The sequence below is a fragment of the Mustelus asterias genome, chromosome X (assembly GCF_964213995.1).
Source record: "Mustelus asterias chromosome X, sMusAst1.hap1.1, whole genome shotgun sequence".
Classification (NCBI taxonomy): Eukaryota; Metazoa; Chordata; class Chondrichthyes; order Carcharhiniformes; family Triakidae; genus Mustelus; species Mustelus asterias.
The window spans coordinates 14,470,829-14,498,809 of NC_135834.1; the positions used below are offsets into that span (position 1 = coordinate 14,470,829).

Here is a 27,981-nt window from a genome sequence, read left to right on the forward strand (position 1 = left end):
GACAGTGACAAAGGAGGGCCATGGGTCCAGCAGCAGAGTGCTGTCCATGACGACCAGCTCAATATGGAGATGGAGGGCAGGAACTGGTCTGCCCTAAAGCTTTGTTGCACTCACCCCGAAGTCTCTTGCGAACTGAGGGTCACCTTGTGCACACCACTCTTTAGCAATTGGGTTTTAGACCAACGTAACTTCACGCTCACGTGATGCAAGGTCAGAGGCCTGACAGGACACTGGTGAGCAACTGTTTTAATGAGCATTCATGAGATGCAAATGAATGCAAATGACGTTCATGCCACTCGCTTGCAGAAAGATCGACCTGCCATTAACTCGGCATTGGGAGAATTGAAACATGATCTTATGCCGGTGGGCTTGTGACTTTTTGGTTTCTGCTAGATTCTCCACTCCCACTCACCCACCAGGATGGGTGAATTTTGCCATACAAGCATGCTATTATACAAGTTAATAACAGCCTGGCTTTTCCTGTCTTCAATCTTCAAAAGAGATTGGACTTCTAACCTGCTTAACAAAGAAAACAAATGATCCTTGAAATTCAATCGTAGGATGTGTGCATCACTGGCTAGGTCAGCATTTGTTGCCCATCCCCAATTGCCCTCGAGAATGTGGTGGTAAGCCGCCTTCTTGAACCACTGAAGTACATATGGTGTAGGTATACCCAGTCTGCTGTAGGGAGTGAGTTCCAGGATTTTGACCCAGCCACAGCGAAGGAATGGCAATATATTTCCAAGTCACGATAATGAGTGGCTTGGAATGTATCTCCCATTGCTGCCACTGTGAGAGTGGTGGAGGGAATTAATGTTTGTGGATGGGGTGCCAATCAAGTGGGCTGCTTTACCCTGGATAGTGTCAAGTTTCTGGAGCGTTGTTGGAGCTTTACTCATCCAGGCAAGTTGAGAGTATTCCATCACACTCCTGACTTGTGGACGTGAACAAGCTTTGGGGAGTCAGGAGGTGAGTTACTCCTGCAGGATTCCAAACCTCTGACCTACTCTTGTGGTCAAAGTATTTATATAGGTGGTCCAGTTCAGTTTCCAGTCATTGACAACCCCCAGGATGTTGATTGTGCAGGGATTCAGCAATTGTAATGCCATTGAATGTCAAGGGGCAATGATTAGATTCTCTTGTGTTGGAGATGGTCCTTGCCTGGCTATTAAACGGGTTGTATAGATGATATGTAGCAGCTTTATAATGTTCTACTAAATGTAACTCTGATCCCAGCCAAAACATGGGGAAGGGTATCAATCAGTATTGAGGTACTTCCTTCCACAATGCAAAGTAAAACTGGACAATAAAGCGTTACGAAGACAATAACACCCTTATGCATCAGTTTGTGCCAATTGCAGGGGTGCATGTTGATCTGAGAACAGTCATTTATCTGTCCATCCTCATCATGGCCTAACACACCGAATGGCAAGAAGTTTTTCTTTGTTTACAAAGTGGGTTATCATGAGGTAGCACACTGTCCTTTCACCAGCAAGAAAAGTCTTGCGTATTGATTTTGCAGAACCTTAATGTAATTCTTAGGGCTTGTAGATTTACAGGATGAAATGCCCAGAAATTACTACTAATTCGTATAAATTAGAAGTGTTACTCAAAACTCTTAAGAGTACTGCTGAGGAGACATTGAAATTCCGCAATGGTGTTATCAGAGACACACTAGGATGCAGGGAACTCTACTCTGTCTCAAGCTTGTATGATAACAGACTCAGAATGCCATGTGCCATTTCCTGAGGACATCAGCCAGATTTCCAAAATTACAGAACTTCAATGCAAGTATTTCACATCTAAGTTACTGTGAGGGAATCTATATTTTTAAGTTTAATTTGGTTGTCTTTGAGGCAGATGCTACCTCAAAACAGAAACTGAAGTGAAAATGAAACTAAAAGGGAAACAAAAATAAACCATTTCTAATGAAACCAAAAAAAATTGAGGTGGGGGGTGGGGCAATCAGCCGAGGCGGCGATCGGGTTGGGGGGGCAATCGACCAAGGCAGCGGTCGGAGGGGGGGGGGGGCGATGCCTGTGGGGTGACAGATCTCCCAGTATGCTGCGTACAGTACACAGTATACCGGGAGATCGGGGCTCCTGTGCTATGATGCCCCGAGAGGTCAGCAGCCGGCTTCTCAGGCGAGCTGAGGCTCCACTCTACTCCCTACTTGCGAGATTCACATTACGGCTTCTGGAATGCACAAAGTGCCATAAATTCCCATTACTTACCTCGTTGAAAAAACTGGCGAGAAAACCGACCCTTTTGAACACTTAGAATTTGTTTGAGAAAATTCAGCCCCACAACTTCACATTTCTCCACACTATATTCCATCTGCTATGCTCTTGACCATTTACTTAATCTGTCTATACTCTTTTACAACTTTGTTGCCTCCTCCTGTCAGCTTACTTTCCTATTTAGCTTGGTATTATATTCAGACTATCTAAATTACTGATTTGGATTGTAAATAGCTTAAGCCTCAGCATTGATCCTTGAACCCCACTAGTTAAAGCCTGTCAAACCAAAAACGACACTTATCTGTTTGTTAATCAATCCCTGCTAATATATTATCCCCAATCCCATCAGTCCTAATTTTGTGCAATAACCTCTTGTGTGGCACCTTAATGAATGCTTTTTGAAAATTCAAATACACTACATTCACTGGGGCCCCCTCATCTACCCTACCGTCACAATTCATAACTCAATAAACTCATAACAGATTTGTCAACAGGATTTCCTTTCATAAATCATAATATGATTGGGCAGAGTCAGCACTCATTTAGGTGTCCTGATACCATGGGTGGAATTTTACGAGAATGATTCTAAGTGTCCAGCTAGTGTAAAAATGGGAGTTGTAGATCCACTTTTTGGGTGAGTTTTCACGCCCAATTTTGTGCACATAATACTTGAAAAAATGGTCCAGACCATTTCAAGCTGCTACAGGCAGTGGCCGGGGCTTAATTTACCAGCAGTCTGCAGAGAGAGGGTTGTCAGGCCTCTGTTGCTGCAGGCAGCCGCAAACAAATTCCCCCCGCAATCGCGGGGGCCTGCGGCCGATCACAAGACCCACACCCCCTGGTAATGGAACCCCCCCCGCCCACAATGATCGTGATGCAGAGGGGCACCAGGCCCCCCTCCCTCTCTCCACTGATTGCCTGCAGAGACAGCGGGCCCCCGTCCTCCCCCCCCCCGCCCTCATAAGCCCCTCCCCACAAACTCTGCCCCATAGGCCCCACCCCCTCCAGGCCCCACTCCCATAGGTCCTGCCTCCATGAACCCCGTTCCCGGGCCCTGCCCACTGGGCAGTGCCAAGGTGCCCGATGGGCATTACCGAAGTGCCAGGTTGACAGTGCCAAGGTGCCACTGCCTAAGGGCACCCCTCCTTGCCTTCAGCCTCCCCGGGGGGCCTCAATGGCCTTTGGTTCTTCTGGCGAGGCCAACACGACTGTTCCCCGTTCATGGGGAGCAGGTGTTTTCCTCACCGGAGAAAACCTCTCCCGGCGAGGCCATAAAGGCAAGCGAGCCCAGACGATTGAGCGCCAGGCTCGCTAATCACATGGTAAACACAATTTCAATAAATTTAAATAATTTCTTCAACCTCTTGCTCATTTCCGGCGGGAGGCTGACCTCACTGGAAATTCAGCTCTCGTAAGAGCGCGAGATCCGAGAAATCAGGCATGATCCCGATTTCTCAGCTCTCGTGATTTTACCAGCTTGCTCTGCCCATCGATGGGTGGGGTGAGCTGGCAAAATCCCGGCCAATCTCCCCGATACTATATTCTGTAATTGTCCCTACTTCTGATTTCAGTCTAACTGACCTGAAGTTTCAAGTTCATAGAAATCATAGAAATCCCACAGTGCAGAAGGAGGCCAGTCGGCCCATCGAGACTGCACCGACCACAATCCCACCCAGGCCCTACCCCCACATATTTACCTGTTCTTTCTCTTCCCCTTTCTTGAACAGTGGGGTTATGTTTGTCACCTTCCAATCTGCAAGGACTATTCTAAATTCTAGAGAATTCAATGTTTTCCCCAACAGTCCAGCCAATATCACAAAGTTGCTGTATGGACCGCATATTTAACCACTCTGCGCATCACACATTTGTACACCACTGGACTACCTTAAGGAAAGATCACAGCTTTACAGTTAGAACTTTGTGCAGCTTGAATATTATGCCTAAAAGATATATCCTAACGACAGGCAACAACCTTATAAAGCAAAGCAACAACCTTACCTTGCCTGCCTCAACATTTACATGGTCGTGGTTGACTCCATTTTTAGCTTCAAGATGAGTTGGAAGAGACTGGGGGGACAACATTTGACCTGAGGAGGAAAAGCAGATATAAGCAACTTGAAGAGAAAATACTTGGAGACATGGAATTGGAAGAGATTTTTATTTTTCAAAAACCCCAAATTAAACCTATTGTCTTTCTTAAAAGTTGGTTCATTGTGTGTACCAGGCCTATGGGATCCTTTGCTCTCAGGTTCTGCCAGAATTTCTCCATAACCTCCCCAGGCAGGTTGCCAAACCAGGCCACAGTTACTTGTCATCACAAAAATAGTTCTTCAGGCCCATTTGTCAATTCATCATGAAGCATGTTGGGAATGCAAGTTTCTACCTCAGGAATCATGAGAACAAATTTACATACTAGTATTCATTTGGCATACTGCATTATATTAATCTGCTGTGCCACTGACCTACCCTCAGTATCTCCTGTAACATTTCTTCAACATTCCCGGTACTGGGCACTGTAGTTTCAGTAGGGGAGGCAGTATCAGTACTGGAATCTGCTAACTAAGCAATTCTATCTAAGATTAGAGCAAACACTGATCAAAATCAATCTTTAAACACTAACTCCACAATAAAATACAGCTATTATTTTTAATCTGACACTTCACTTGATCCAGAGGGATTTGGAATGGAGCTAAGATAGTCAGATTTCAAATTTCCAACAGATATCAGAGCACATGAGTACCTGCTCTCAATATTTAGTATTTTGAATGAGCACTGACAGAAATGATTACATCAAGTTACTCAGTTTATCTTGATGATAACAATTTCATTTGCTTTCATTTTGACTGACATGAGCTATGATTTGGAATTCAATGAGTGCAGTAAGCAAGCCTGGATGATGTGGTCAGTGGCAAAATGGAGGTGTATATTGCTAACAAGAAAGCCTACAGTCCTAGCTTGGCTATAGTCTGCAAGGGAACTTGTTCTTCTGGCTGCAACAAGGATTCATTAGTGAGGTGGCTGGGAAGGCCAAGTGGCATGACATATTTCCAGCAAAGCCACACTGCCCCGACATCATGAGCTGAAGCCCTAGCTCAATGACAGTCTTTGAATTAATAGACCATCTACAGACCTTTGTTGAGTGGTTTTTAAACATTTTCTATCTTTGATATGGAGCTTCCCCCTCAATCCCACCAGCTCTTCTCCAACACCGGCAGGACGAGGAGCCGGGGTGGAGAGCAGCCAAGGGTGCAGGATTACTTTCACACCCCTGTTGATTTAATGGTCTGTACTCCTGAGCAGACTCCAAGCCTGCGAAGAGCAGCCCTAAATAAATCAACATAATACTTGGGGTAAATGCAGGGTAATCAACCCAAGTTTTCAATCTGACAGCTCCCAGCGTCAGCTCCCCAGAGTTCATCCAGGCACACAGCAATTTTTGGATCCAAGCAGAAGTGGGCTCTCCATATGTTGTAGTATTGTTGCAGCGCTCAATAGCGGGAAGTTCTTAGCATTCACGGCTATTGAAACCGTGCTGTCTGGGACTGAGACACAACCTCACACTACAGTAAAATATAAAAAAGACAAAAATAGTGACACTGCCCCAGATTAAAAGTAGAAGCATGATTTGCACTCATCACCCATATATTTGTACTTCTTGTCCACTCGCAAGAATTTCAACTTTGAAAAATATTCCTCTCCAGTATGGGTGACCTGGTCTCAAGTTATCCTGCTATTAACTAGTCTCCAGGAGAGGATAACCAGCATACATGCATAAAGTTATTCTCAACAAGCATGATGCTTTTCTTCAATCACCCACCTTACCTTACACAAACCCAATTATCAACAGAAATTAACTCACCACAGACATATTTCAGAGTCCCAGGCAAGCTAACTGTTTGCTTTACTGAGCCAATTAAATATTTTCCAGCATCCCTTGCAACCTCTGCAAATACATTCAAAAAGGCTGGCTCGCTATAAAACACCAGACAGACAGGGGGTCAAAAACAATGCTGCACTTTCAACTGAACGGCGGCACTTTCATTGTTGCCAAGAAGTTTAGATACCTGTGAGGTCAATCATGTCAACTAATTTTACACCAGAACAGACAGACCTCTATTGAAGGAACTTCTTGTAATGGCAATAGAAATAGATTTCAGTGCTTAGAATTATTCTCGTTTAGCCAGTATTGTACATTTGACAAATATGGAAAAACTGTCGAAGAAACAGTGACAAAACAACGGCTTGTATCAAAGGAAGTGATAGGATGGGTTTGTTAATGGATATATCATGTTGGACAAGGAAAAACAGAGAAGATGCACATCCGGATGTATTAATTAGGACATTAGCCAAAGAGGATAAGCTGATTAAATCATGCACCAAGCTATAAACCAACAGGTTGCTATATTGGAAAATATAGCCTACCTTAACGATGAGGTCCAAAATGATAAATCAGTCACATTTTGCTACTCCTTGTCCCATTTTCTTTCCTCTTTGCACACAGCTATACCCTTCACATATAACCATCCAATTGTTTCCAAAGAAAATAATACCAAGATACTACAGAGCTCAAAAATGTGTTTTTATTTTTAATTTCGATTCCAGCCCATATCCTTACCAGCCTTGTCCATGGAATGAGGTTCAGATTGTTTTTTCCCAACCTCAGCAAAAGACCTGACGATTGGAATGAGATTATTCCTTTTTCTCTCAATCTGATGGTGATGCCGTTTCAGAAGAGCTTCACGCACTTTCACACGAATGTTTTCATCCAGTTCCATAGATGACTCCTGATGGTCAAGAATCATATCTAAAACACAGCAATGAAAGAAAATCACAAGAACGATCATCACAGGAATAAAGCTTTTGCCAGTCATGGCTACTGAAATCATTCATTAACCTTATCTGTTCCTTTAAACCCTCCAGGGATGATATTGTACTTCAGTCAATAGGAGAAAGGAAAATTCTAAATCATTGTTGGTAGAAGTGTGAAACAGTATTGTGTTTGTAATACACACGTTTCCCTTTATATTTATTTATATATATATATATATATATATATATATATATATATATATATATATATTTATATATATATATATATATTTATATATATATATATATATATATATAGAGATGTAAATATCTGATTTCATAATTTGTGTGTTTTAGAGGTATAAATTTTAGTTTTAGCTATTGAATTTAAAGGTAAATAAATTGAAACATCTGGTCGAAAAACCGATTTTAAAAAAATTAAGTGCAATTCAAGCAGATCTGGAATAAGCTGTATTTATTTAATAAAGTGAGAATTAGAAGTGAGAAAACTTAAACAATGGATGACCCATCTTTGAGCTTTTGGTAGGGGCAGGAAGTCTGCAGTTATCTGAATAAGTGATTGAGATTATTCCTGTAGTTCCCAGATCAAAGAAGATGAAAGCACCTTTGTAAACAAGGGAATTCTTCAGTAGTAACAGGAATTCTGGAGAGGAGACAATTAACTCCATTCGAGATACAAATTATTCACGTGAGTCCCAGAATCAAAGGGATTGTTTTGAAAGTAAAAGACAATTGGTTTATGTTTCTGTTTGGACCTTCCCAAGTATGTCATGTTGCCATGAAGATGGGCTGTGTTGGTTATGGAGGTTCCTTATGTCTTAATTGATCTGTGTGCATTTGCTCACCGGAGACAGTCAACATTTATCTTGCAGAAGGAGGGGAGGAAAGAGAGAAAAAAAAAAGAGTACGAGAGAATGAGTAAGAAAGAGAGCGAGAATAAGAGCGACAGTGAGATATTGAGCGGGAGTGAGACTGTGTGTGAGAGTGTGTGTGAAGAGGAGTGCGAGAACGAACAAGAGAGAGACAGCGACGGAGACAGAGAGTCTGAGAGTGAGTGGGACCAAGAGAGACAGTGTGAGAGAGAGTGAGACAGTGTGAGAGAGCGAGAGCGCAAGAGATAGAGAGTGAGAGGGGGAGATTGTGACAGAGTGTAAAAGTACGAGAGAGAGAGAGCGGGAGTGTGGGGGCAATTTTACCATTTTTTGTCTAAGTGTTGGGTGGACTTGAAACTGGGAGAGTTTCAGATCCGTCTTTGGGGCGTGTTTTCAGGCTCCCCCATACGCACTCCGCCTGCAAAATTCTGAGCGAGACTGTTGCTCGCTGCAGAAGTCTGTGCATGGGGCTTCACGTGCCCGAAAGCCTGCAGAGGGAGGTAGTACACATGTGCAGGCCTCTGATGCTGCACGTGCGCATTAGCAGTAGTAGGGGTCTGACAGAAAAGAGCACTGTCAGGCCCCTGTTAGTGCAGGCAGCTTGAAGCAGCTCCCACCACCTCCCCCGACCATCGCAGGGACCCGTAGCCCGAGATACAGCCCCCGCCGACCATGGACTCTCTCCCTCCCCCACCAATTGCGGCTCCGCTGCTCTCCCCCCACCAATTGCTGCAGAGTTACAGCGGGCCCCCTCTCCCTCGCGCCCTCCACTGATCGCTGCAAAGTGGCAACTGGCCCCCTCCCCCCATTAGCCCTGCCCCACTGGCCCCTTCCCCATCAGCTCTGCCCCCTTGCAATGTCCAGGCGCCCAGTGGGCATTGTCCAGGCACCAGGGTGGCAATGCCAGTCTGGCACTGCCTAAGGGACATGCCCCCCTTGCCCTCTGGTGCCCTCAATGGCCTCCAGTTCCACCAGCAAGGTCAAGTTGAGTGCTCCCCATTCATGGGGAGCATGTCTATTCCTGACCAGCGAGAATCTTTCCCGGTGAGGTCATAAAAGAGGGCGAACACGGACGATTGAGTGCCGCAGATGTTAAACACCATTTAAATAAATTTCAATTCATTAACCTACCTCTCGCCCATTTCTAGCGCTCAAAATGGCACAGGTTGCGAAAACCAGTGCCAATTGCGCTAAGCACTTTACCCCCACGTCGCACCTGAAAATGGGCGCAACACGATGGTAAAATCGCCCCATGTGTCAGCGCGAGCGTGAGAACGAATGAGGGAAAGGGACAGAGGGCATGTGAGAGAGTGCACAAGACTGTGCGTGTGTGTATATGTGACAGAGCATGAGAGAATTGGCCAGATTTGCCAGCCTACCAGCCGCATGTTTCTCAGCAGTGGGAGATGGCGTGCTGTTCGCTGGCGGTGGGATTCCCTGGTCGTGCCGCTGTCAATGGGATTTCCCATTGAAGCCACCTCACGCCGCCAGATCTGTGGGTGGGGGTGCGCTTCTGGTAGGACCAGAGAATCCCGCTGGTGCGAACAGGCAGAGAATCCTGCCCAATGTGTGAGTGCGAGAGAGAGAGCAGGTGAGAGAGAGCATGAGAGTGTGATGGAGAGCAAAAATGAGACAGTGAGGGTATGTATGAGAGAGGGAGTGCAAGAGTGTGACAGTGAGAGTGTGTGTCTGACAAGAGAGTATGTGAGGGATCAGGAGTTTGAGAAAGTGGCATAATGTGTATGTGGGAGTGTGTGTATGTAAAAGAGTGTGATACAGAGTGTGTATGAGAGAGAGTGTGAGAGTGAGATGGAAAGACTGTAGGGGAGCGGGCGAGAAGAGGACGCCAAGCCAGGAAGTCAGCAGCACCTAAAGAAGCGGGCAAAAGGAAGAGCCGAGCCAGGTAGCTAGCAGCACCTAGAGGAGAGTGCAAGAGGACCACCCTGGGACAAGCAGTTAGCAGCAGCTGGAGAAGGAGGTAGATGAAAAAATAAAAAGCAGCACGAGGGGAATGCAGCGAGAGCAAAGTACGTGACACCCCAAGTTACTCATCTGGGAGAGAAAAAAAAAAAGAGGCAGAGCAAAAGCGATAGGGGATTCAATCATAAGGGGAACAGATTGACATTTCTGAGGCCACAGACATGATATCAAGATGATATGTTACTTCCCCGGGATCAACGATGTCAATGAGCAGCTGCAGGACATTCTGAAGGGGGAGGGTGAACAGCCAGAGGCTGTAGTCCATGTCAATACCATTGATATAGGTAAAAAGAGGGAAGAGATCCAGCAAGCAGAATATTGGGAGCTGGGAAATAAATTAAAAAGCAGGACCTCAAAGCTGGTAATCACAGGACTGCTTCCAGTGCTAGATGTTACCGCAAGCAAGAATAGACCGGATGAATGTGTGGCTGGAGAGATGGTGTATGTGGGAGGGATTTAGATTCCTGGGGCATTGGGACTGATTCTGGGGAAGGTGGGACTTGTGCAAACTGGATGGGCTGCACCCCAGCAGGGCCAGGACCAATATCCTTGCAGGGGCATTTGTTACTATTGTAGGGAGGCTTAAACTAGAGTGTCATTGGAGTGTGAGAGAAAATGTGAGAGAGATAGAGAGCAAGAGAGAAATCTGCTAGGATCTGTAAAGCAATCAGTATCTGTTTTGAAAGCAAGGATAAGTGCAGAGGCCATTTGGAACCAAGGATGTTCCTAATTTTTAAATCCTTGTGCACAATGACAGTGAGGCCCAAACTTGAGCTGAGAAGTCCAAAGTGGGAGAATCACTGCCAAAAGCTAATGGAAGCGATCCCACAAAATATCATACCTTGTTGAATAGCTGCAACACTGAGGAGAGCTCCAAGTTAATTCTGGAGAGTTGTGCAGACTTGGTTTGAATTCCAAAATGAATGAACCCTCAAGATCTCAATGTCTTATGAAATTCTTGAGTAGAATTAGGCAGTAAAAGGTGAACTTGTACTCTAAATCTTGACAAACTATGGTGTTAAGTTAGTAGTGTTTACTTTGTTTATATTTATATTATACATGCACACAAAGTTTATTTTTAAAATCATATAATCTTGTGGCGTGCTTCTTTCAAAGAATTGCTGGGAAATCGCATGAGGGGAGTTTGACTGGGGCAGTACACCTGTCAAACTGTAACGCAGGTGTTCTAAAGCAAGCTCTGAAAGGACAGAAATCTCTCAGAGCAGAGGTGCACACACTCACTTGATCTTGAATTTCAGAATGAATGCAGACCGTGAAAGCAGGGCCTCACAATCCTTCTGACCTTTTGGGTTTTGAGCTGTATCGCTGAATTTCCCTTTAACATTCACAGAAATCATAACAATGTTTGGAAAATTAAGACTTGTGAATTGCTAATGTTGGTGAACATTTATACCATGAAACGTCCTAAATTCTATCAAATGCAGCAGCACAACTCACATAGCAGTCACAAGGCGAGATGTGTGAGAGTTGGCATTACCTTTTTTCCTTTCTTGAACACAGCCCTACCTGGCATTCTCCATGAACTTAAATGGCATACAACACAAGAGCAGAGTTTACTCTGGCTGTCATGTTTCGATGGGCACCGGTGGAAAAAGGACAGCAGCTAAAGAGCACGAGTTACCGTAGATTACGGTGTATAAGTCAACCTTTGAGGCCTCAAACAATTCTTCCAAAATCAGTGGTTAACTTACACACCAAGTATAAGATGAGAATGGCTGGTGTAGGTGTAGGGTGTTGCAATTTTGAAATGCGTAAAAAAATGTTTCGGTTTAAATCTGAATGACACATTTTATCGAATAAATTAATTCTACAAGGATACCTTTAACTACAATCAAAATGTTTTAAAAACCATCAAATTCAGATTTGGTTTAGGTTTCAGATTAATTCCTCCAAAGTTCACAGCAAATCAAATTCCTCTCCATCCATTGCATTGGAATTCCACATTTTTGAACGATGGTTTGAAAAATTAATTTACAGGATGTGGTGTTTGCTGGCTAGGCCAGCATTTATTGCGCATCCCTAGTTGCCCTTCTGAAGTTGGTGGTGTGCTGCCTTCTTGAACTTTGCAGTCCAGTCCCTAAAGTGTAGGTACACCCACCGTTCTGTTAGGGAGAGAGTTCCAGGATTTTGACCCAGCGACAGTGAAGCAACAGCGATATATTTCCAGGTCACGAAGGTGAGTCACTTGGAGGAGAAGCCTCCAGGTGGTGGTGTTCCCGTGTGTCTGCTGCCCTTGTCCTTCTAGTGGTCGTGCTTTTAGGAGGTGCTTTCAAAGAAACCTTGGAGAGTTCCTGCAGTGTATCTTGGAGATGGTACACACTGCTTCTACTGTATATCAGTAGTGGAGGGAGTGAATGTTTATGGATGCATTGCCAATCAAGCGGGCTGCCTTGTCCTGGATGGTGTCGAGCTTCTCAAGTGTTGTTGGAGCTGCACCCATCCAGGCAAGTGGGGAGAATTCCATCACACTCCTGACTTGTGCCTTGTAGATGGTGGACAGGCTTTGGGGAGTCAGGTGGTGAGTTACTTGTCACAGGATTCCTAGCCTTTGACCTGCTCTGGTAGCCACAGTATTTACATGGCTAGTCCAGTTCAGTTTCTGGTCAGTGGTAACTCCCAGGATGTTGATTGTGGGGGATTCAGTGATGGTAATGCCATTGAATGTGAAGCAGTGATGGTTAGATCCTCTCTTGTAGAGATGGTCATTGCCTAGTATTTGTGTGGCGCAAATGTTACTTGTCACTTCAAAAAGGAATAAGCTTTTGCAAGCTACTTACTCCTTTTGAAAAAACCACAGCTGTCGATCAGGCTTAGAATCATTGTAAATATTGTGATTAGGATCAACAGAGATACTTGAGATGCAATCATGCATGAAGGGATATGAAAATAAACACAGCTGACTGGAGAATGATTAGGAAGCCATTAAGCCGTTGACGGAGGTCTTTTACAAAGCACGGCACATTAAAATTAACAGAAATGAAAGGTTTCCAATGGAATGGAGAGGGTTTCACAGGTTTCAGCTTACTAGGAATCTCTGGAAACATCAAATCTAAGCTGTGTAAATCCATTGGGGCTGAATGCACAACTGTGCAGAATGGACCCCCCCCCCCCAAACCCAGGTGAAATTGACATCTCCTCACTGTCAGAGGGCTTTGAAGGGGTCTGCTCATGCCTGCAGTTTCTGACAGGAAGGAAAAGAAAGTTTCTGCTGCAGAATGATGTGCAAAATCCTAGCAAGTGACCAGGGGGCATGGAGATTAAAGTGATCTGGCCACTTCAGAATTTTCACAGCTGACAGGCAGGAATGCAAATGTTGATCACAGAGCTGCTTGAAATCACCATGCCAGAGGCGATCTTCAGGTCTGCCAGGTCTAGAAAGGGCAGTACAGCCACAAAACCCTCATCCCGGGGGAGGTCAAACCCTTTCCCCTAGCCAGAGCCCACCAAAACCCAGGACCCTTGAGGAACCTTTCCTCCGCAGCCTGGCAGTGGCCATGGGGCAAATGACCACTGGACCTACCTCCTTGACCACACCCCCCCCCCTCGGGTTTCAAGGCACCAGACCAGGGTGCCAGTGCCAGAGTGTCAGGGAGCAGTGCACTGTTGTCATTGCCACGGCACCTGGCCTGAAGGGGGGGGACTGAGTGGGGGTCTGATGGGGAAGGGAGGCTGTGGGGGGTTTGAGGGAGAAGGGGGACTAGGCGAGGGTGTCTGAGGGGGATGGGGGACTGGGCGGGGGTGTGAGGGGGAAGGGGGGGGCCTGAGGGGGAAAAGTTGATGCGTGGGAGTCTGAAGGGTGAGTGGGATTGAGGGGAGGGGGGGGGGGGTGTCACCCTCATGTCTAAGTGGTGTGGGGGGAACGGGGGTTACCTGTTATTTGTGCATTGGAGGATGCCCCTCTTTGGTGAGCAGTTGGTGGTACATCCCTGGTCATTGGGGGGCACAATCTCATTTTTGGATGGAGGGGGCCTATCTCTGAGCACGGAGATCAGGACACCCTTTAAAAAGAGCATCCCGATCTCTGAACAGCAGGGCTGGCCAGTGGGTTCCCAGAGATGAGTTGATTAGCAACTTTCAGGTGGGTGAATCCCACCTGACAGATGCTGCCACGCCAGTGGGGAACCCTCGTGTTTTGCTGCTAACATGGGCACTTAGTTCCAATTCAGGATAATCACAGCCACTATTACACACACTAAGATTTAGCTCAGTTGGCTGGGCGGCTGGTTAGTGATGCAGAGTGACGCCAACAGCGTGGGTTCAATTCCTGTAACATCTGAAGTTATTCATAAATGCCTTGCCTTCTCAACCTCACCCGTGTGGTGATCCCAGGTTAAATCAGCACCAACCTATCGTCACCTGGAACTATGGCGACTTTATCTATTGGTTCTTTTGCCCTCTGGTTCTTGACCCTTCCATCAACAAGAACAGTTTCTCTCTACTCTGTCCAGACCCCTCAATTTTGAACACCTCTTTCAAATCTCCTCTCAACCTTCTCTTCTCTACAGAGACCAATTTCAGCTTCACCATTCTATCCACTTACCTTAAGTCTCTCATTCCTGGAGCCATTCTCAGAAATCTTTACATTAAATGAGTAGAGATTTAATTCAACTGTGGATTAAGTCAAGGTTTCCTGTGATCTTTTTGCATTAGTGCCATCGGTAGTCTTGCAGGAGGATCTCACATGGTCACTAGTTATGTATTAAGGAAATGGTGAACATTTCAGAACAGATGATTCCTTCCCACGTTTATAAATACAGGTCAAAGAAATTGAACCTTTCTGCTAGACTGGGTTCAGCACCTCATCAACGTTTACACTCGACCATCAAATTGCATTAAATATTTAATCTTACATGCCCTTTCCTGCATCATCAGGTTAATCTAAGTCTATTCCCAGAAGAGGTAATATTGCAGAAATATTTAATGCAGATGAGCATTGCAAGGTTTCAAAATACACTTGTCAAATGTTATATAATTAATTTGCTTGTGATGGAGTGCTAGATCTAATAATTGGCAAGGCTATAAGAAGAAAGCTATTGGAACTGGAAAACTGCGTGGGTAGTGTTTCCCCAAGACATTATGCATAGACACCAACTAATCAATATGATTATTTATCTTGGATCAAATTGCTGCATAACTAATTCCATCAATTAAAATTCAAACGATTTTCAAAAGGAAGGCACAGAGAATTTTAGAAATATAGAAACATAGAAACTAGAAGCAGGAGTAGGCCATTCGGCCCTTTGAGCCTGCTCCGCCATTCATTATCATCAAATTCAATATCCTGATCCCCCCTTCCTCCCATATCCCTTGATCGCTTTAGCTCCAAGAGCTATATCTAATTTCTTCTTGAAATCACACAACGTTTTGGCCTCAACTACTTTCTGTGGGAGTGAATTCCACACATTCACCACCCTCTGGGTGAAGAAATTTCTCCTCACCTTCGTCCTAAAAGGTTTACCCCTTATCTTCAAACAATGACTCCCTAGTTCTGGACTCCCCCACCATTGGGAACATTCTTTCTGAATCTACTCTCTCTAACCCGGTTAGAATTTTATAAGTTTCTATGAGATCTCCCTCTCTCTCTTCTAAACTCCAGTGAATATAATCCTAACCGACTTAGAATCTCCTCATATGACAGATCTGCCATCCCAGGAATCAGCCTGGTAAACCTTTGCTGGATTCCCTCTATAGCAAGGACATCCTTCCTCAGATAAGGACACCAAAACTACACACAATATTCCAGATGTGGCCTCACCAACGTCCTACACAATTGCAGTAAAACATCCCTATCCCTATACTCAAATCCTCTCGCTATGAAGGCCAACATACCGTTTGCCTTGTTGACAGCTTGCTGTACCTGTGCGCTTACTTTCAGCGACTGATGCACGAGGACTCCAAGGTGCCGTTGAGTATCCATCTCTCTCAATTTACACTCATCTGCATCCTCCTCAGAGCTCACCCTCCCACCCAACTTTGTATCATCTGCAAATGTGGAGATAATACATTTTAACTGATAATTACCAAGAGATTCATCTATAAACAACATTGTCTAAAAATTGCATGCATTCTTACTTTCTATCCTAGAAATCATAGAAATCATAGAAACCCTACAGTGCAGAAGGAGGCCATTCGGCCCATCGAGTCTGCACCGACCACAATCCCACCCAGGCCCTACCCCCACATATTTATCCTGATGAAAAATGTTACGCAATTATTGAATTAGTTTCAATATGAATGTTCACACATCGGGAACTGCATTTTAAAAAAAGAAAATGTTTGTGCTGACTAGTGAGAAACTGCCTCCTGTATGTAAATAGCCAAATGGAAGGAGCACATTCTCCCGAGAGCTGTTCCAATGCACCTTAATCAAGAAACCCAGGCAAAGGGCATGAAAGACATCATTAAAGTTGGCAAGAAAAAACAAAGAAATTAGAGGATTTGTTTAGCAAATGAGAGAATGTTTCAGGTCTCCCTGATTGGCAGGCACTGAGCAGGAGAACAGTTAAAATGAAGTGCTCCATTTTCCAATCCAGTCTCACCAATTTCCAATTTTAATGCTGTTAGTTCATGGGGAGGATGTTGCTTCTACTGGATTCATCCCCACCTCTAATCTCCTCCAGCCCCACAACCCTCCAATCTGTGCTCCTCTACTTTGGTCTGTTGTGCATAGCGCCAGTTATAAATGCTCCACAATTGGTGACCATGCCTTCAGTTTCTGAGGCCCCAAGTTCTGGAATTCCATCCCTACACCTCTCCACCTCGCTTTCCTCCTTTGAGACACTGCTTGCAACATACCTTTTAAACTGAGCTTTTGATCAGCTGACCTAATGTCTTCTTAGGTAGCTCAGTGTCATGCTTTGTGTTATAATGCTCCCGTGAAATACCTTGGGAAATTTCATGACATTAAAGACACTATATATATTTTGTTGTTGTAAATATAAATTGAGGATCCATGACATATGTTATACATTTAAGTGGTTGCAGGTTGCTTTAAGAGTTAATCACATGATTTGATGGTGGTGTCATTAGTGTGTTGCAGAGGCTGCTCTTTTATTTTCAGTTTGTTTTAAATGTGTTGTTAATTTGAATCTATGTCTACAAATCATAGCTTATTTTTCGTTTAAAACCCACAACCCCTAACATAGGACATTATGCAAAAAGAAAATTGGCGACGAGTTGGGATTTTGTTTTATTGAGAGCATGGAGAAAAGATTCCATGTAGAGGAAAGATGATGTTGTCCTCACACTTCGAATATTAGAAGGCTGGGGAGAAGCAACAATAGGATTGAAGATTGAAGTGCCAGTGCAGGGAGGACAAGAAAGAAAAAAGCTCTTTCTGGGTTTAAAAGAGGGGTTTTTCCAATCAGAGAAGGGCGAGATTCCAGGCAGAATCTGGCATATTTGAAAAGAAGGGATGCTTTGCTCTATGGTTGGGGTTGTTTGAAACAAAAAATACATCCAGGCAATGGTCTCCAGGCAAGTACTGGGAAGACAGTAAAAATAATATACTGAGCAGGCACTAGTGCCTGCAAGAGAAATTAGCACCCATGGGGCCTTTCAATGAAGAAAATGAATCATGGAATTACTATGCTGAGCATTTTCAGTATTTTGTACAAGTGAATCAAATTGTAAACGAGTTGCTCGTACCAGCTTTTCTTGGTACAATAAGTAAAACCTTGAACTTGCTCCAGAAATTGATTCGTCCAACGAATCCAGGAATGAAAACTTACGATGACTTAAGAGGTGCAATCTGCAATTCATCCCAAGTTTGAAGAAGAATTAGTGCAACTGGTTAACACTGATGTGTTAGAGCCAGTTATAATGAGTGACTGGGCTACCCCTATCGTACCCGTCATGAAACCAGGTGGTTCACTTTGTATTTGTGGTGGTTTTAAAACAACCATTAATCCAGTGTTATGTGATCAGTATCCACTTCCTTCAATTGAAGATTTGTTTGCTGGGTTATCAGGTGGGCAAAAATTCGACAAGATTAACCTTTCACAAGCATGTTTACAGATGAATGTAGCCACTGAATCATAAGCATTTCTTACCATCATAATCTATAAAGGTCTTTTTCGTTATAAAAGATTGCTTTTTGGAATAACATTCACATCAGCCCTATTCCAAAGATCAATGGATCAGATTTTTTTTAAGTGGTCTCTCTTGTGTACAAGGTTACCTGGATGATATTCTAATTACAGGGTCCAGTGAACAGGAGCATTTAAATAATTTACAAGCAACATCGAAACATCTTCAAGCACATGGTCTGCTATCAAGAAAGAAAAGTGTGACCTTTTCCAGCTTCACACCACCAGGGACCCAAGTTCGATTCCTGGTTTGGGTGACTGTGTGGAGTCTGCATGTTCTCCCCATGTCTGCATGGGTTCCCTCCGGGTGCTCCGGTTTCCTCCCACAGTCTGAAAGGCGTGCTGGTTAGGTGCATTGGCCATGCTAAATTCTCCCTCAGTGTACCCAAACAGGTGCGGAGTGTGGCAACTAGGGGATTTTCACAGTAACTTCACTGCAGTGTTAATATAAGCCTACTTGTGACGCTAATAAATAAACTTAAACTGAAAGACGTCAGTCTAGTATTTGGGACACGTTATTGATAAAGCCTTCTTAGAGCACCTAAAAAGATGGAAGCTATATTAGAAGCGCCACATCCAATGAATTGGTTGCAATTGAGGTCCTTTCTAGGATTAAAGTGTTGTGGAAAATTTGTTCCGAACTTAGTAAATTATACAATGGCTGCAATAATGTCGCTGCGTGTGGAAGCAGTCATGGGACCAGACAACAGAATGCGAGAAAGCATATAAGGATGTCAAAGATGCTTTGTAGAAGTCTGAAGTATTGATTCATTTTAATCCAAAGCTACCATCACTGCTTGCTTACAACGGTTCACCTTATGGAGTAGGAGCAGTAGTTCACATATTATGCCTTGGGAAGAACAACAACCAACAGCTTTCGCTTTGCGTACTGAATTTAACTATGCTCAGTGAGAAAACAAAGCATTGAGTATAATATTTGGCATACAAAGTTATTATTTATATGGCCATCATTTCACATTATTGACTGATAGTCAACCCTTAACTACTATTTTTGGGCCATATAAAGGCATACCATCATAAGCTGCTAGCCAATTGCAAAGATGGTTACTGATCTTATCTGCACACGTCTACAGTATAAAGTTTTGTCAGAGTGTCATGTTAATGCTGATGCAATATCACGCTTACCTTTACCTATTGAGCAGATGCCACCAACTAGTTTTGCTAATATTCTTTATTTTTCACTAGTAGATCATTTGTCTGTGACAAGTTCAAAAACATACCAGAAATGATCCCATGATGGGGAAGATGATGGATGTGCTATTGAAAAACCATGTACATCAAGAAAGCTCGAGTTAACCTACGACGGTGGGCGTTTATTATGGGGAATCAGAATGATCATTCCTCCTAGTCTGTCTGGAAGAGTTCTTCAGCAACTACATGGCATCCTGGTATCATCCCAATGAAGGAATTAGCACCTAGTTATTTTTGGTGGCCAGGTCTGGATGCTCAGATAGAGGAAAAAGTGGGATTATGTCAATCCTGTGCATGAAGAAATATACCACCATTATCTCCTATACACCCTTGGGAATGGCCGCAAATGCCGTGGCAATGATTGCATGTAGATTTTGCTGGTCTGTTTGAGGGTTACATGTTCTTAGTCATAATTGTTGAGAGTGGCCAGTGACCAGAAGATCTACTACAATAGATCAAACCATTGAAAAATCTTTGCAAGATTTGGTGAACCGGAACAGATTGTTAGTGATAATGGTTCACAGTTTACTTCACAAGAATTTGAGGATCTCAAAGTAAATGGTATTCAGCATATAAAAATCTCATCCATCAGCCAATGGATTAGGTGAAAGATTTGTACAATCCTTGAAACATTCTTTAAAAGCTTCAAAAGAGCAAGGTTCATTATTACGTCACGTGAATAGCTTTATGGCATCTTACAGAAACACTACTCATGCGCCTATCCAAAGTTCACCTGCATTACCACTCTTAAAGAGAAAGTTGAGAACTACGTTTGATTTGTTATTACTTCCAGAAACATCAGAGATAGTAGAGCATCAACAACAATCTGAAGTTGCTAGACGAGAAGTGAGGGCAAAACAACGCTCACTTCAACAAGGAGGTCAAGTGTTAGCGCGTAATTATGCCACAAGTGAGAAATGGGTACCAGCCATTGTTTTAACAATAACAGGTCCAATTACTTACATGGTTTAAACCGAAGATGAACTAGTTTGGTGACTCTATGCTGACCAATTGTTGTCATCTCAAAATGATTTTTCAGTTACATCTCCAGATGCATCAACTTCTTTGGTTCCAAGTGATGTGAATACTACTACAGAAGACTTAGTTGTAGTATCTGAATTGCCTGATGTCTCCGCTACTATACCACGTGAAAATGATGCAGAATTAGTTCCAAGAGAAGAAGTGTCGACTAAAGTTCCAAATCATACTTCTAGGATCAAGGACAGCCAATTCTAAAATGTCGTATACAATTAAAGAGGAATAGAATTCCTCTTGATTGACTTATGCGGCATGGTGGTACAGTGGTTAGCACTGCTGCCTCTCAGCGCCAGGGACCCGGGTTCGATTCCCGGCTTGGGTCACTGTCTGTGCAGACTCCACACATTCTCCGTGTCTGCGTGGGTTTCCTTCGGGTGCTCCGGTTTCTTCCCACATTCTGAAAGACATGCTGGTTAGGTGCATTGACCCGAACAGGCGCCAGACTATGGCAACTAGGGGAATTTCACAGTAACTTCATTGCAGTGTTAATGTAAGGCTTACTTGTGACTAATAAATAAACTTTACTTTTACTTTGCTTTTCTTATTAACTGTGTATAATGATTAATGATGCATAGTACTAAGTCTAAAGTAGTATTGATCCTATGTATAACATTGTACTAATTTGTCGTCATGACCACAGAAGAGGGAGGGATGTTATATATTTAAGTTGTTGCAGGTTGCTTTAAGAGCTGATCACATGATTTGATGGTGACATCATTAGTGTGTTGCAGAGGCTGCTGTTTTACTTTCAGCTTGTACTCTGTACAGGCAACATTTCTTTCAATGAATCTGTTGTCAGTTGGAATCAATGTTTACAAATCACAGCTTTTTTTTTGTTTAAAACCCACAACACCTAACATCGTTAGTACAACATACATTTAACCTTCTCCTCAGCAGGGTGCCCAAAGAACTGGCCCACCAGGTAAATCCAATAGGAAGCTAGCAAAGTCACCGCATACAGTTTGTTTTTTAAAAAACTGTCCTTAGCAGCACTGCTTATCACCCAGAGACTCTTAGCATAACACTCCTACCCAACTTGCCCTGCTCTATTTTAACCCAAGATAAATGATTGTCTCCTGGTTCCACTAGGTGGGCCCCAGGTAGCTCAATTTGCTTTTATCCAGCTCAATTTTCTCCCTTGAGATGCAAAACTAGCATGTGAGCAATTGACTGGCACCATTCTCGCAGTTAAAGCTGCTAAAACTTGGAAGACATAGAATAGAATATAGAATAGAATAATATAGAATAGAATAGAAAATAGGAATATAGAATAGAATATAGAATAGAATATATAGAATATAGAATAGAATAAAATAGAATAGAATACCTACAGTGCAGAAGGAGGCCATTTGTCCATCGAGTCTGCACCGACCACATTCCCACCCAGACCCTAACCCCATAACCCACGTATTTACCCTGCTAATCCCCTGACACTAAGGGTCAATTTGGCCTGGCCAACCAACCTAACCCACACATCTTTGGAGTATGGGAGGAAACCGGAGCACCCGGAGGAAACCCATGCAGACACAGAGAGAACATGCAGACTCCACACAGTCACCTGAGGCCAGAACTGAACCCGGGTCACTGAGGCAGCAGTGCTAACCACTGTGCCACCCCTTCAATGCAGTATTTCTGCCTGCTCCCATAAGCTTCCCACTGGGAGTAAGAGTTGGTCCTTTGGTACTTATTCCAACGAGATCTAGATCTTGGTGTACTCAATACAGTGGCAAAAAGGGGTGGGGGTAGGGAGGAAGAATTGCTAAAGTGACTGGCTGTTGAGATGGATAACAAGGTTCCAAACGTTATTATATATAGTTGGGGATATATAGTAGGAATGGCTGATGAACAGGTATGATGGCTACATTGACAGATTGGGTGGAGATGGTGGTATAGTGGCAATATCACTGGACTAGTAATCCAGATGCCCCAGCTAATGCTCTAGGAACATGGGTTCAAGTCTAACCATGTCAACAGGTGGAATTTAAACATTTACTCAATCTGTAATTGAAAGCTAGTCTTCTGAAACTATCACTAATTGCTGTAAAAACCCATCTGAGTCACGAATGCCCTTTAGAGAAGGAAACCTGCCATCCTTACTTGGTCTGGCCATGACGTACCCACAATAATGTAGCCGACTCTTAACTGCCCTCTGAAATAGCCTAACAACTCACTCAGTTCAAAGGGTAATTAGGGATGGGCAATCAATGCTGGCCGTGCCAGTGATGCCCACATCCCATGAAAGAAAAAAAATAATTTTGTTGGAATGTGATCATTTGGAATACAGTTAGAGAAACTGAAATTAGGGAAAATATTTTGTAAAATATGATTTGTCAATATCAAACAATAGAAAATATCCAAATAATTAGCAAGCACGAAAAGATACACAAGTATTTAAGTAGAAAGAGGAAATTTGTGTGGTTGCTCACAGGTCGTGCAAGAGTAAACTTGAGGTTTGTCTATTTGTTCTTGGGATGTGGGCAGCACAAAGTCAATTTGAGCTAATCAATTTTCTTCTTTTTAACTGTTGAAGTCTATTTTTCTCCTTTCTCTTTGGTTATTTCCTACTTTGTCATTCACAAGTCATGTTACTCAAAGCTTTTTTCTCATCTACAAAGATGACAATAACATTTTATTGAAAGGTAGATATTTGGAAAAACTAAATATTCTTCATCTCTCCTTTAAGACTTAGCCTCATCAGTTTGCCACTTTAAACTTACCCCTTCCTCAGAGTCTGGGTCTTCAGTTCTCCATTCTTCCTATAATTTTGAGGTTTTTAAAACTCTAAGCTTGGTGTCATCTAATCATTGTTTGCTGCTCTATCTCGTTTCTCCTACCGTTTCCAATCTTGGTAATTTCTTCACCTTAAGTTTTGAACAAAAATAAAGCTGCTTTTTCCCCTCAAGCAGTTTAATATGAAACTTTGTTAGAAGTGAATTTTATTACATTTTCATTTTATTCCATTTAAATTAAATAAACAGTTTAGGTTTCTGAGTCATCTTTGTCTTTGTATTCCAAGACTCGTGTTGCAAAGAGAAAGTTACTGAAAATGTTTCCATAGCAACAAGGAAAAGTCACACAAGAAGTTAGAATTCAGACTATAACCTGCTCATAAACTGACCTTTCTCTTGGTTATTATATTTCACTTCTCTGCATTATTATGATATTTAATAACAATTTCATCTGTTTAGTGACACACCTTCACTGTTCCCCAGTCAGTCAATCAGATCATCAGATGCACAGTAGGTGAGTCAGATGAAAGAATAAATCTCCGCTACCCAAAGTATCCAAAAATATGTAGGTGGTGATTTTTCCACCTCCCTGTGCCTGGTGCGGATTGCACTGATCTGGAAAAATAGCATGCGGGCCTAAAATTTGATTTTGCGCCCAGTGTGAAACAGTTTGCAAACATCCCACTCCCTTTCTACTACCGTGAACTAGATTGGGCCCAGAAAGGGCAGAAGGCCAATTAATATATTTAAAGTAGCATTTAAATATGCATAGCCCGTTCAACTCCCAGCGCACAGGATCTTCCGGCCTTTGGGCACAGCACGAGCCTTGTGAAAATCGGTATTGGTCTCCACAAGCAGAGACCTGGCATGATGGCCATGCTGGGGGGGATCAGAGGCCATTGAAGCCCCCAGATGGTCAGGTGTATGGCCAGGCAGTGCCCATCTGGAAGTGTCCATCAGACACTCAGGGCAGTGGCCACCAGGCACCCTGGCAGTGCCAGTTGGGCACCACCATTGTGCCAGGGGCAGTGTCAAGGGGGTGAGGCCTGAGCGGGGGCTATGACAAGGGGATCATGTCGAGTGTCATGATGGGGAAGCGTACTGGGGATCAGGCAGGGGGACCCATTGGTAGGGCCGCAATGCCTGCGACCTGTGTCCAGGAGGGGGGTGGGGGAACATACCGCCAATGAGGGCAGGAAGGGTGTCCCCCAATGCACTGAGAGGTTGGGGTGCCCTTGCAAAACGGTGCCCGGGTGCTCTGAAACCGGGTTCACTGGCATGTTTGGGCCCAGTAAGAGTTTTAACAACACCAGGTTAAAGTCCAACAGGTTTATTTGGTAGCAAATGCCATAAGCTTTCGGAGCGCTGCTCCTTCGTCAGATGGAGTGGAAATCTGCTCTCAAACAGGGCACAGAGACACAAAATCAAGTTACAGAATACTGATTAGAATGCGAATCTCTACAGCCAACCAGGTCTTAAAGATACAAAAAATGTGAGTGGAGGGAGCATTAAGCACAGGTTAAAGAGATGTGTATTGTCTCCAGGACAGCCAGTGAGATTCTGCAAGTTCTGCAAGCAGTCACGGGCATTCAGCCTCTGATCTTCAGGTAAGCGTTCTCCAAGGCGGCCTTCATGACACACGACAGCGCAGAGTCGCTGAGCAGAAACTGATAGCCAAGTTCCGCACACATGAGGACGGCCTAAACCGGGATGTTGAGTTTATGTCACATTATCAGTAACCCCCACAGCTTGCCCCCTGGACTTGCAGAATCTCACTGGTTGTCCTGTCTGGAGACAATACACATCTCTTTAACCTGTGCTTAATGCTCCCTCCACTCACATTGTCTGTATCTTTAAGACCTGGTTGGCTGTAGGGATTCGCATTCTAATCAGTATTCTGTAACTTGATTTTGTGTCTCTGTGCCCTGTTTGAGAGCAAATTTCCACTCCATCTGACGAAGGAGCAGCGCTCCGAAAGCTAATGGCATTTGCTACCAAATAAACCTGTTGGACTTTAACCTGGTGTTGTTAAAACTCTTACTGTGTTTACCCCAGTCCAACGCTGGCATCTCCACATCATGTTTAGGCCCCCCAGTACCAGCGGGAAACTCTCCAAAAAAGTGACTGAGTGTGAGGGGGATTGCAGTGTGGAGCGCGCCTGAAAGACCGGTGCGGATCACTATTATTCTCGCCGATACGACACTTGAATATTTTTGGTAGAATTCCACCTGGAATATAATGAGAGCTATATAATGCAAACAAATCCCATTGTTACTCAAAGCAGGAAACAGAATACAAAAGACAATGAGAAAATTTTGACAAGGTAAATTAAAAGGATAGCGTCTTCACAAACTTGGTTTTTGTTTGAGGAGGAAGGGCAAATCACAATGGCATTACACAAGTGCCACAGTGCACTTTGATGATTTACATTTTTACAGTATACTTTTAAATAGCAAAGTAATTGAACAAAATGTATTTTTTGAAGGCAGTGTTCATGCATTATTCATACCTGCAATCTCTTGAATGCTGTTTGCTCTCATGTCCAATAAGACAGTACCGTTGATGATACAGCTCCGTAGCTCAAACAGGCTGTGTAACGACAGTGTGGCAACATATGGTTTACTCCAACGGTCTCCACCATCTTCAACATCTTCCTCAAACTTCAACCACCTGCCAAATATTTGTTTCAATTCAAAAAGTGCGTACGATCAGTGAGGGAGATTTCAGCCCGAGTGAGACAGACTGAGTGAGTATATTTGGGAATTTGTTCAAAGTAGGAATTTGTTGTATAGGGGGAAAGAAGTGCTTTGCGTAAAGTTTACTGCAAGAAGTGTGCTGAGTGGGGACTTTAGTGAAGGGCGGGGAAGAGGTGCTTTTTTCTTCTACTCTTTTTCAACCTCCAGTATTTGATTTCCACTTTGGTGGAACAGGAGGAGCAGATAAATCAGTAACTGGTATCATTCAAAACTGTTAGTTTTATCAGTTTGTAAGTACTATATTGTTCTATCAGTACTGTAAAGTTTACTGGCAGTGTCAAAACCTATTGGAATATGTTGGCTTTATTAATTATAAATTAATTAATAAGCAATTATTAATTAACACATACTGTGGATGACAGGGCAGGTGATGTGCTGCGATTGCAGAATGTGTCTGGATACCGGAGTGATCCAGGGTAAACACATCTGCAATAAGTGTTTACAGCTGCAGGTACTTCAGCTCAGAGCTATTGAGCTGGAGGCCAAGCTGCAGACACTGCGGCGCATCAAGGCGGGGGAACGCACCCCGGACACTTTATTCCAAGAAGCAGTCACACCCCCTATTTGGGAAGATGGTGTAAATCAAAAAGTGGAGACAAGGCAAAAAAGAAAAGTATTATTACAGGAAATGAAAAACAGACTGACAGGAAGAAATAGAGAAAACAAAACTAACAGTAAATCAACAAATGAAACTAGAGATGATAAAACAAATACAAGGATTAAACGAAAGGCCGCTATCTGAATGCACAAAGCATTCAAAACAAAAAAGATGAACGTGAGCACTCTCAGAAATAAGTAAGCGCGATTTGTTAGCCAATACAGGACAACATGGATTAGAACCTGAATATTGAAGGACATAGGATATTTAGGAAGGCCAGGGAGTAAGGAAAAGATGGAGGAGTGGCTGTTAGTTAATGATGGTATTAGCACAATACAGAGGGGGAGGACTTAAGTTCAGGAAACCAGGATGTGAAAACGGTTTGGGTAGAGACGTTAATGGCAAGAAGTCACTTGTGGGAGTCGTGTACAGGCCCCCTAACAGTAACCATATAGAGGTAGAGTGGAGCATAAAGGAAGAAATAATTGGAGCTTGTCAAAAAGGCACAGTGATAATCATGGAGGATTTTAATCTACATACAGACTGGAAAAGTCAGATGGGCAAAGGGAGCCTAGCTGAGAAGTTCACAGAATGTTTTCAGGATAGTTTCTTCGAACAGCACGTTCTGAAACCAACCAGAGAGAAGGCTATATTAGACCTGGTATTGTGCAATGAGATGGGATTAATTAATAATAGTGAAGGCATGCCTCGGTAGAAATAATCATAATACGATTGGATTTTACATTCAGTTTGAGGGTGTGACGAGTGGGTCTGAGACTATGGCCGGAACTGTATAGCAGGACACTTAGATAGGTTCAAGGCAATCAAGCAGAGTCAAGATGGTTTTGTGAAAGGGAAATTATGCTTAACCAACTTATTCGAGTTCTTTGAAGAACTAACATGTGCAGTGGTTAAAGGAGAACCAGTGGATGTACTGTACTTAGGTTTCCAGAAGGTATAGTCAGTGCAATTCCTGTTGTCATTGCATGATCAGATTTACATGGAAGGATTAGTAACTGAAGTGATCACACATTTATCAAGTGATGCAAAATCATAGTTCATTTTGAGGAAATACACAATGAAATTAACCAAATAATGAATTAAGAAATTTGTAAACGTTCTTTCTGGACAGCTGTTATGAAAAAGGTGAGTGAAGTTTCTTCTTGTTAAGCCTGTTAGTGCTTCTGGAATTGAAGCCTGTGAAACTTCACTGTAATATTTCCAGCATTTCCTCAGGTTGACAAACATTATAGACATTTCACACACCTGGCTGTCTCCTTCCACTCAGCATCTTCACCCCCACGTACGCAGATTTCATCAAGCTCAGTGAAAAGTTCATGTGGAACATGCTCTTCATCATCTTCAGTTCCCAGAATGAACTGCACTCGCTGGGAAGGGGTGTCTAAAAAGCAGATGTGCAGCAAGAGGTGATTAATGGGATCAGGTTTTGCTTTGTTATTTATACATACAAACACACACATTATACCCACAGATACACCACATACACAATCACCATGAAGACCTCATGGAGGGTTTTCTGGTGAGGATGAAAACCTTTATGTATTCTACATAATCAGCTGCGGAGAAGTACACAATTTGTCTAATACCGAGCCTATAC

The 27,981-nt window shown here is 43.3% G+C and overlaps 1 protein-coding gene across 1 annotated transcript in view; it reads right to left on the minus strand.

Annotated features, from left to right (window-relative positions):
• The window catches only part of LOC144481946 (electroneutral sodium bicarbonate exchanger 1-like), a 122,438-nt gene that overhangs the window by 62,668 nt on the left and 31,789 nt on the right, over positions 1–27,981 (minus strand). The window contains exons 3-6 of the mRNA XM_078201120.1: positions 27,630–27,765; positions 25,519–25,679; positions 6,856–7,044; positions 4,239–4,327 (exon numbers count right to left, since the gene is read on the minus strand). Coding sequence (XP_078057246.1) covers positions 4,239–4,327; positions 6,856–7,044; positions 25,519–25,679; positions 27,630–27,765 — 575 coding nt within the window. The remainder of the gene's footprint in view (positions 1–4,238; positions 4,328–6,855; positions 7,045–25,518; positions 25,680–27,629; positions 27,766–27,981) is intronic.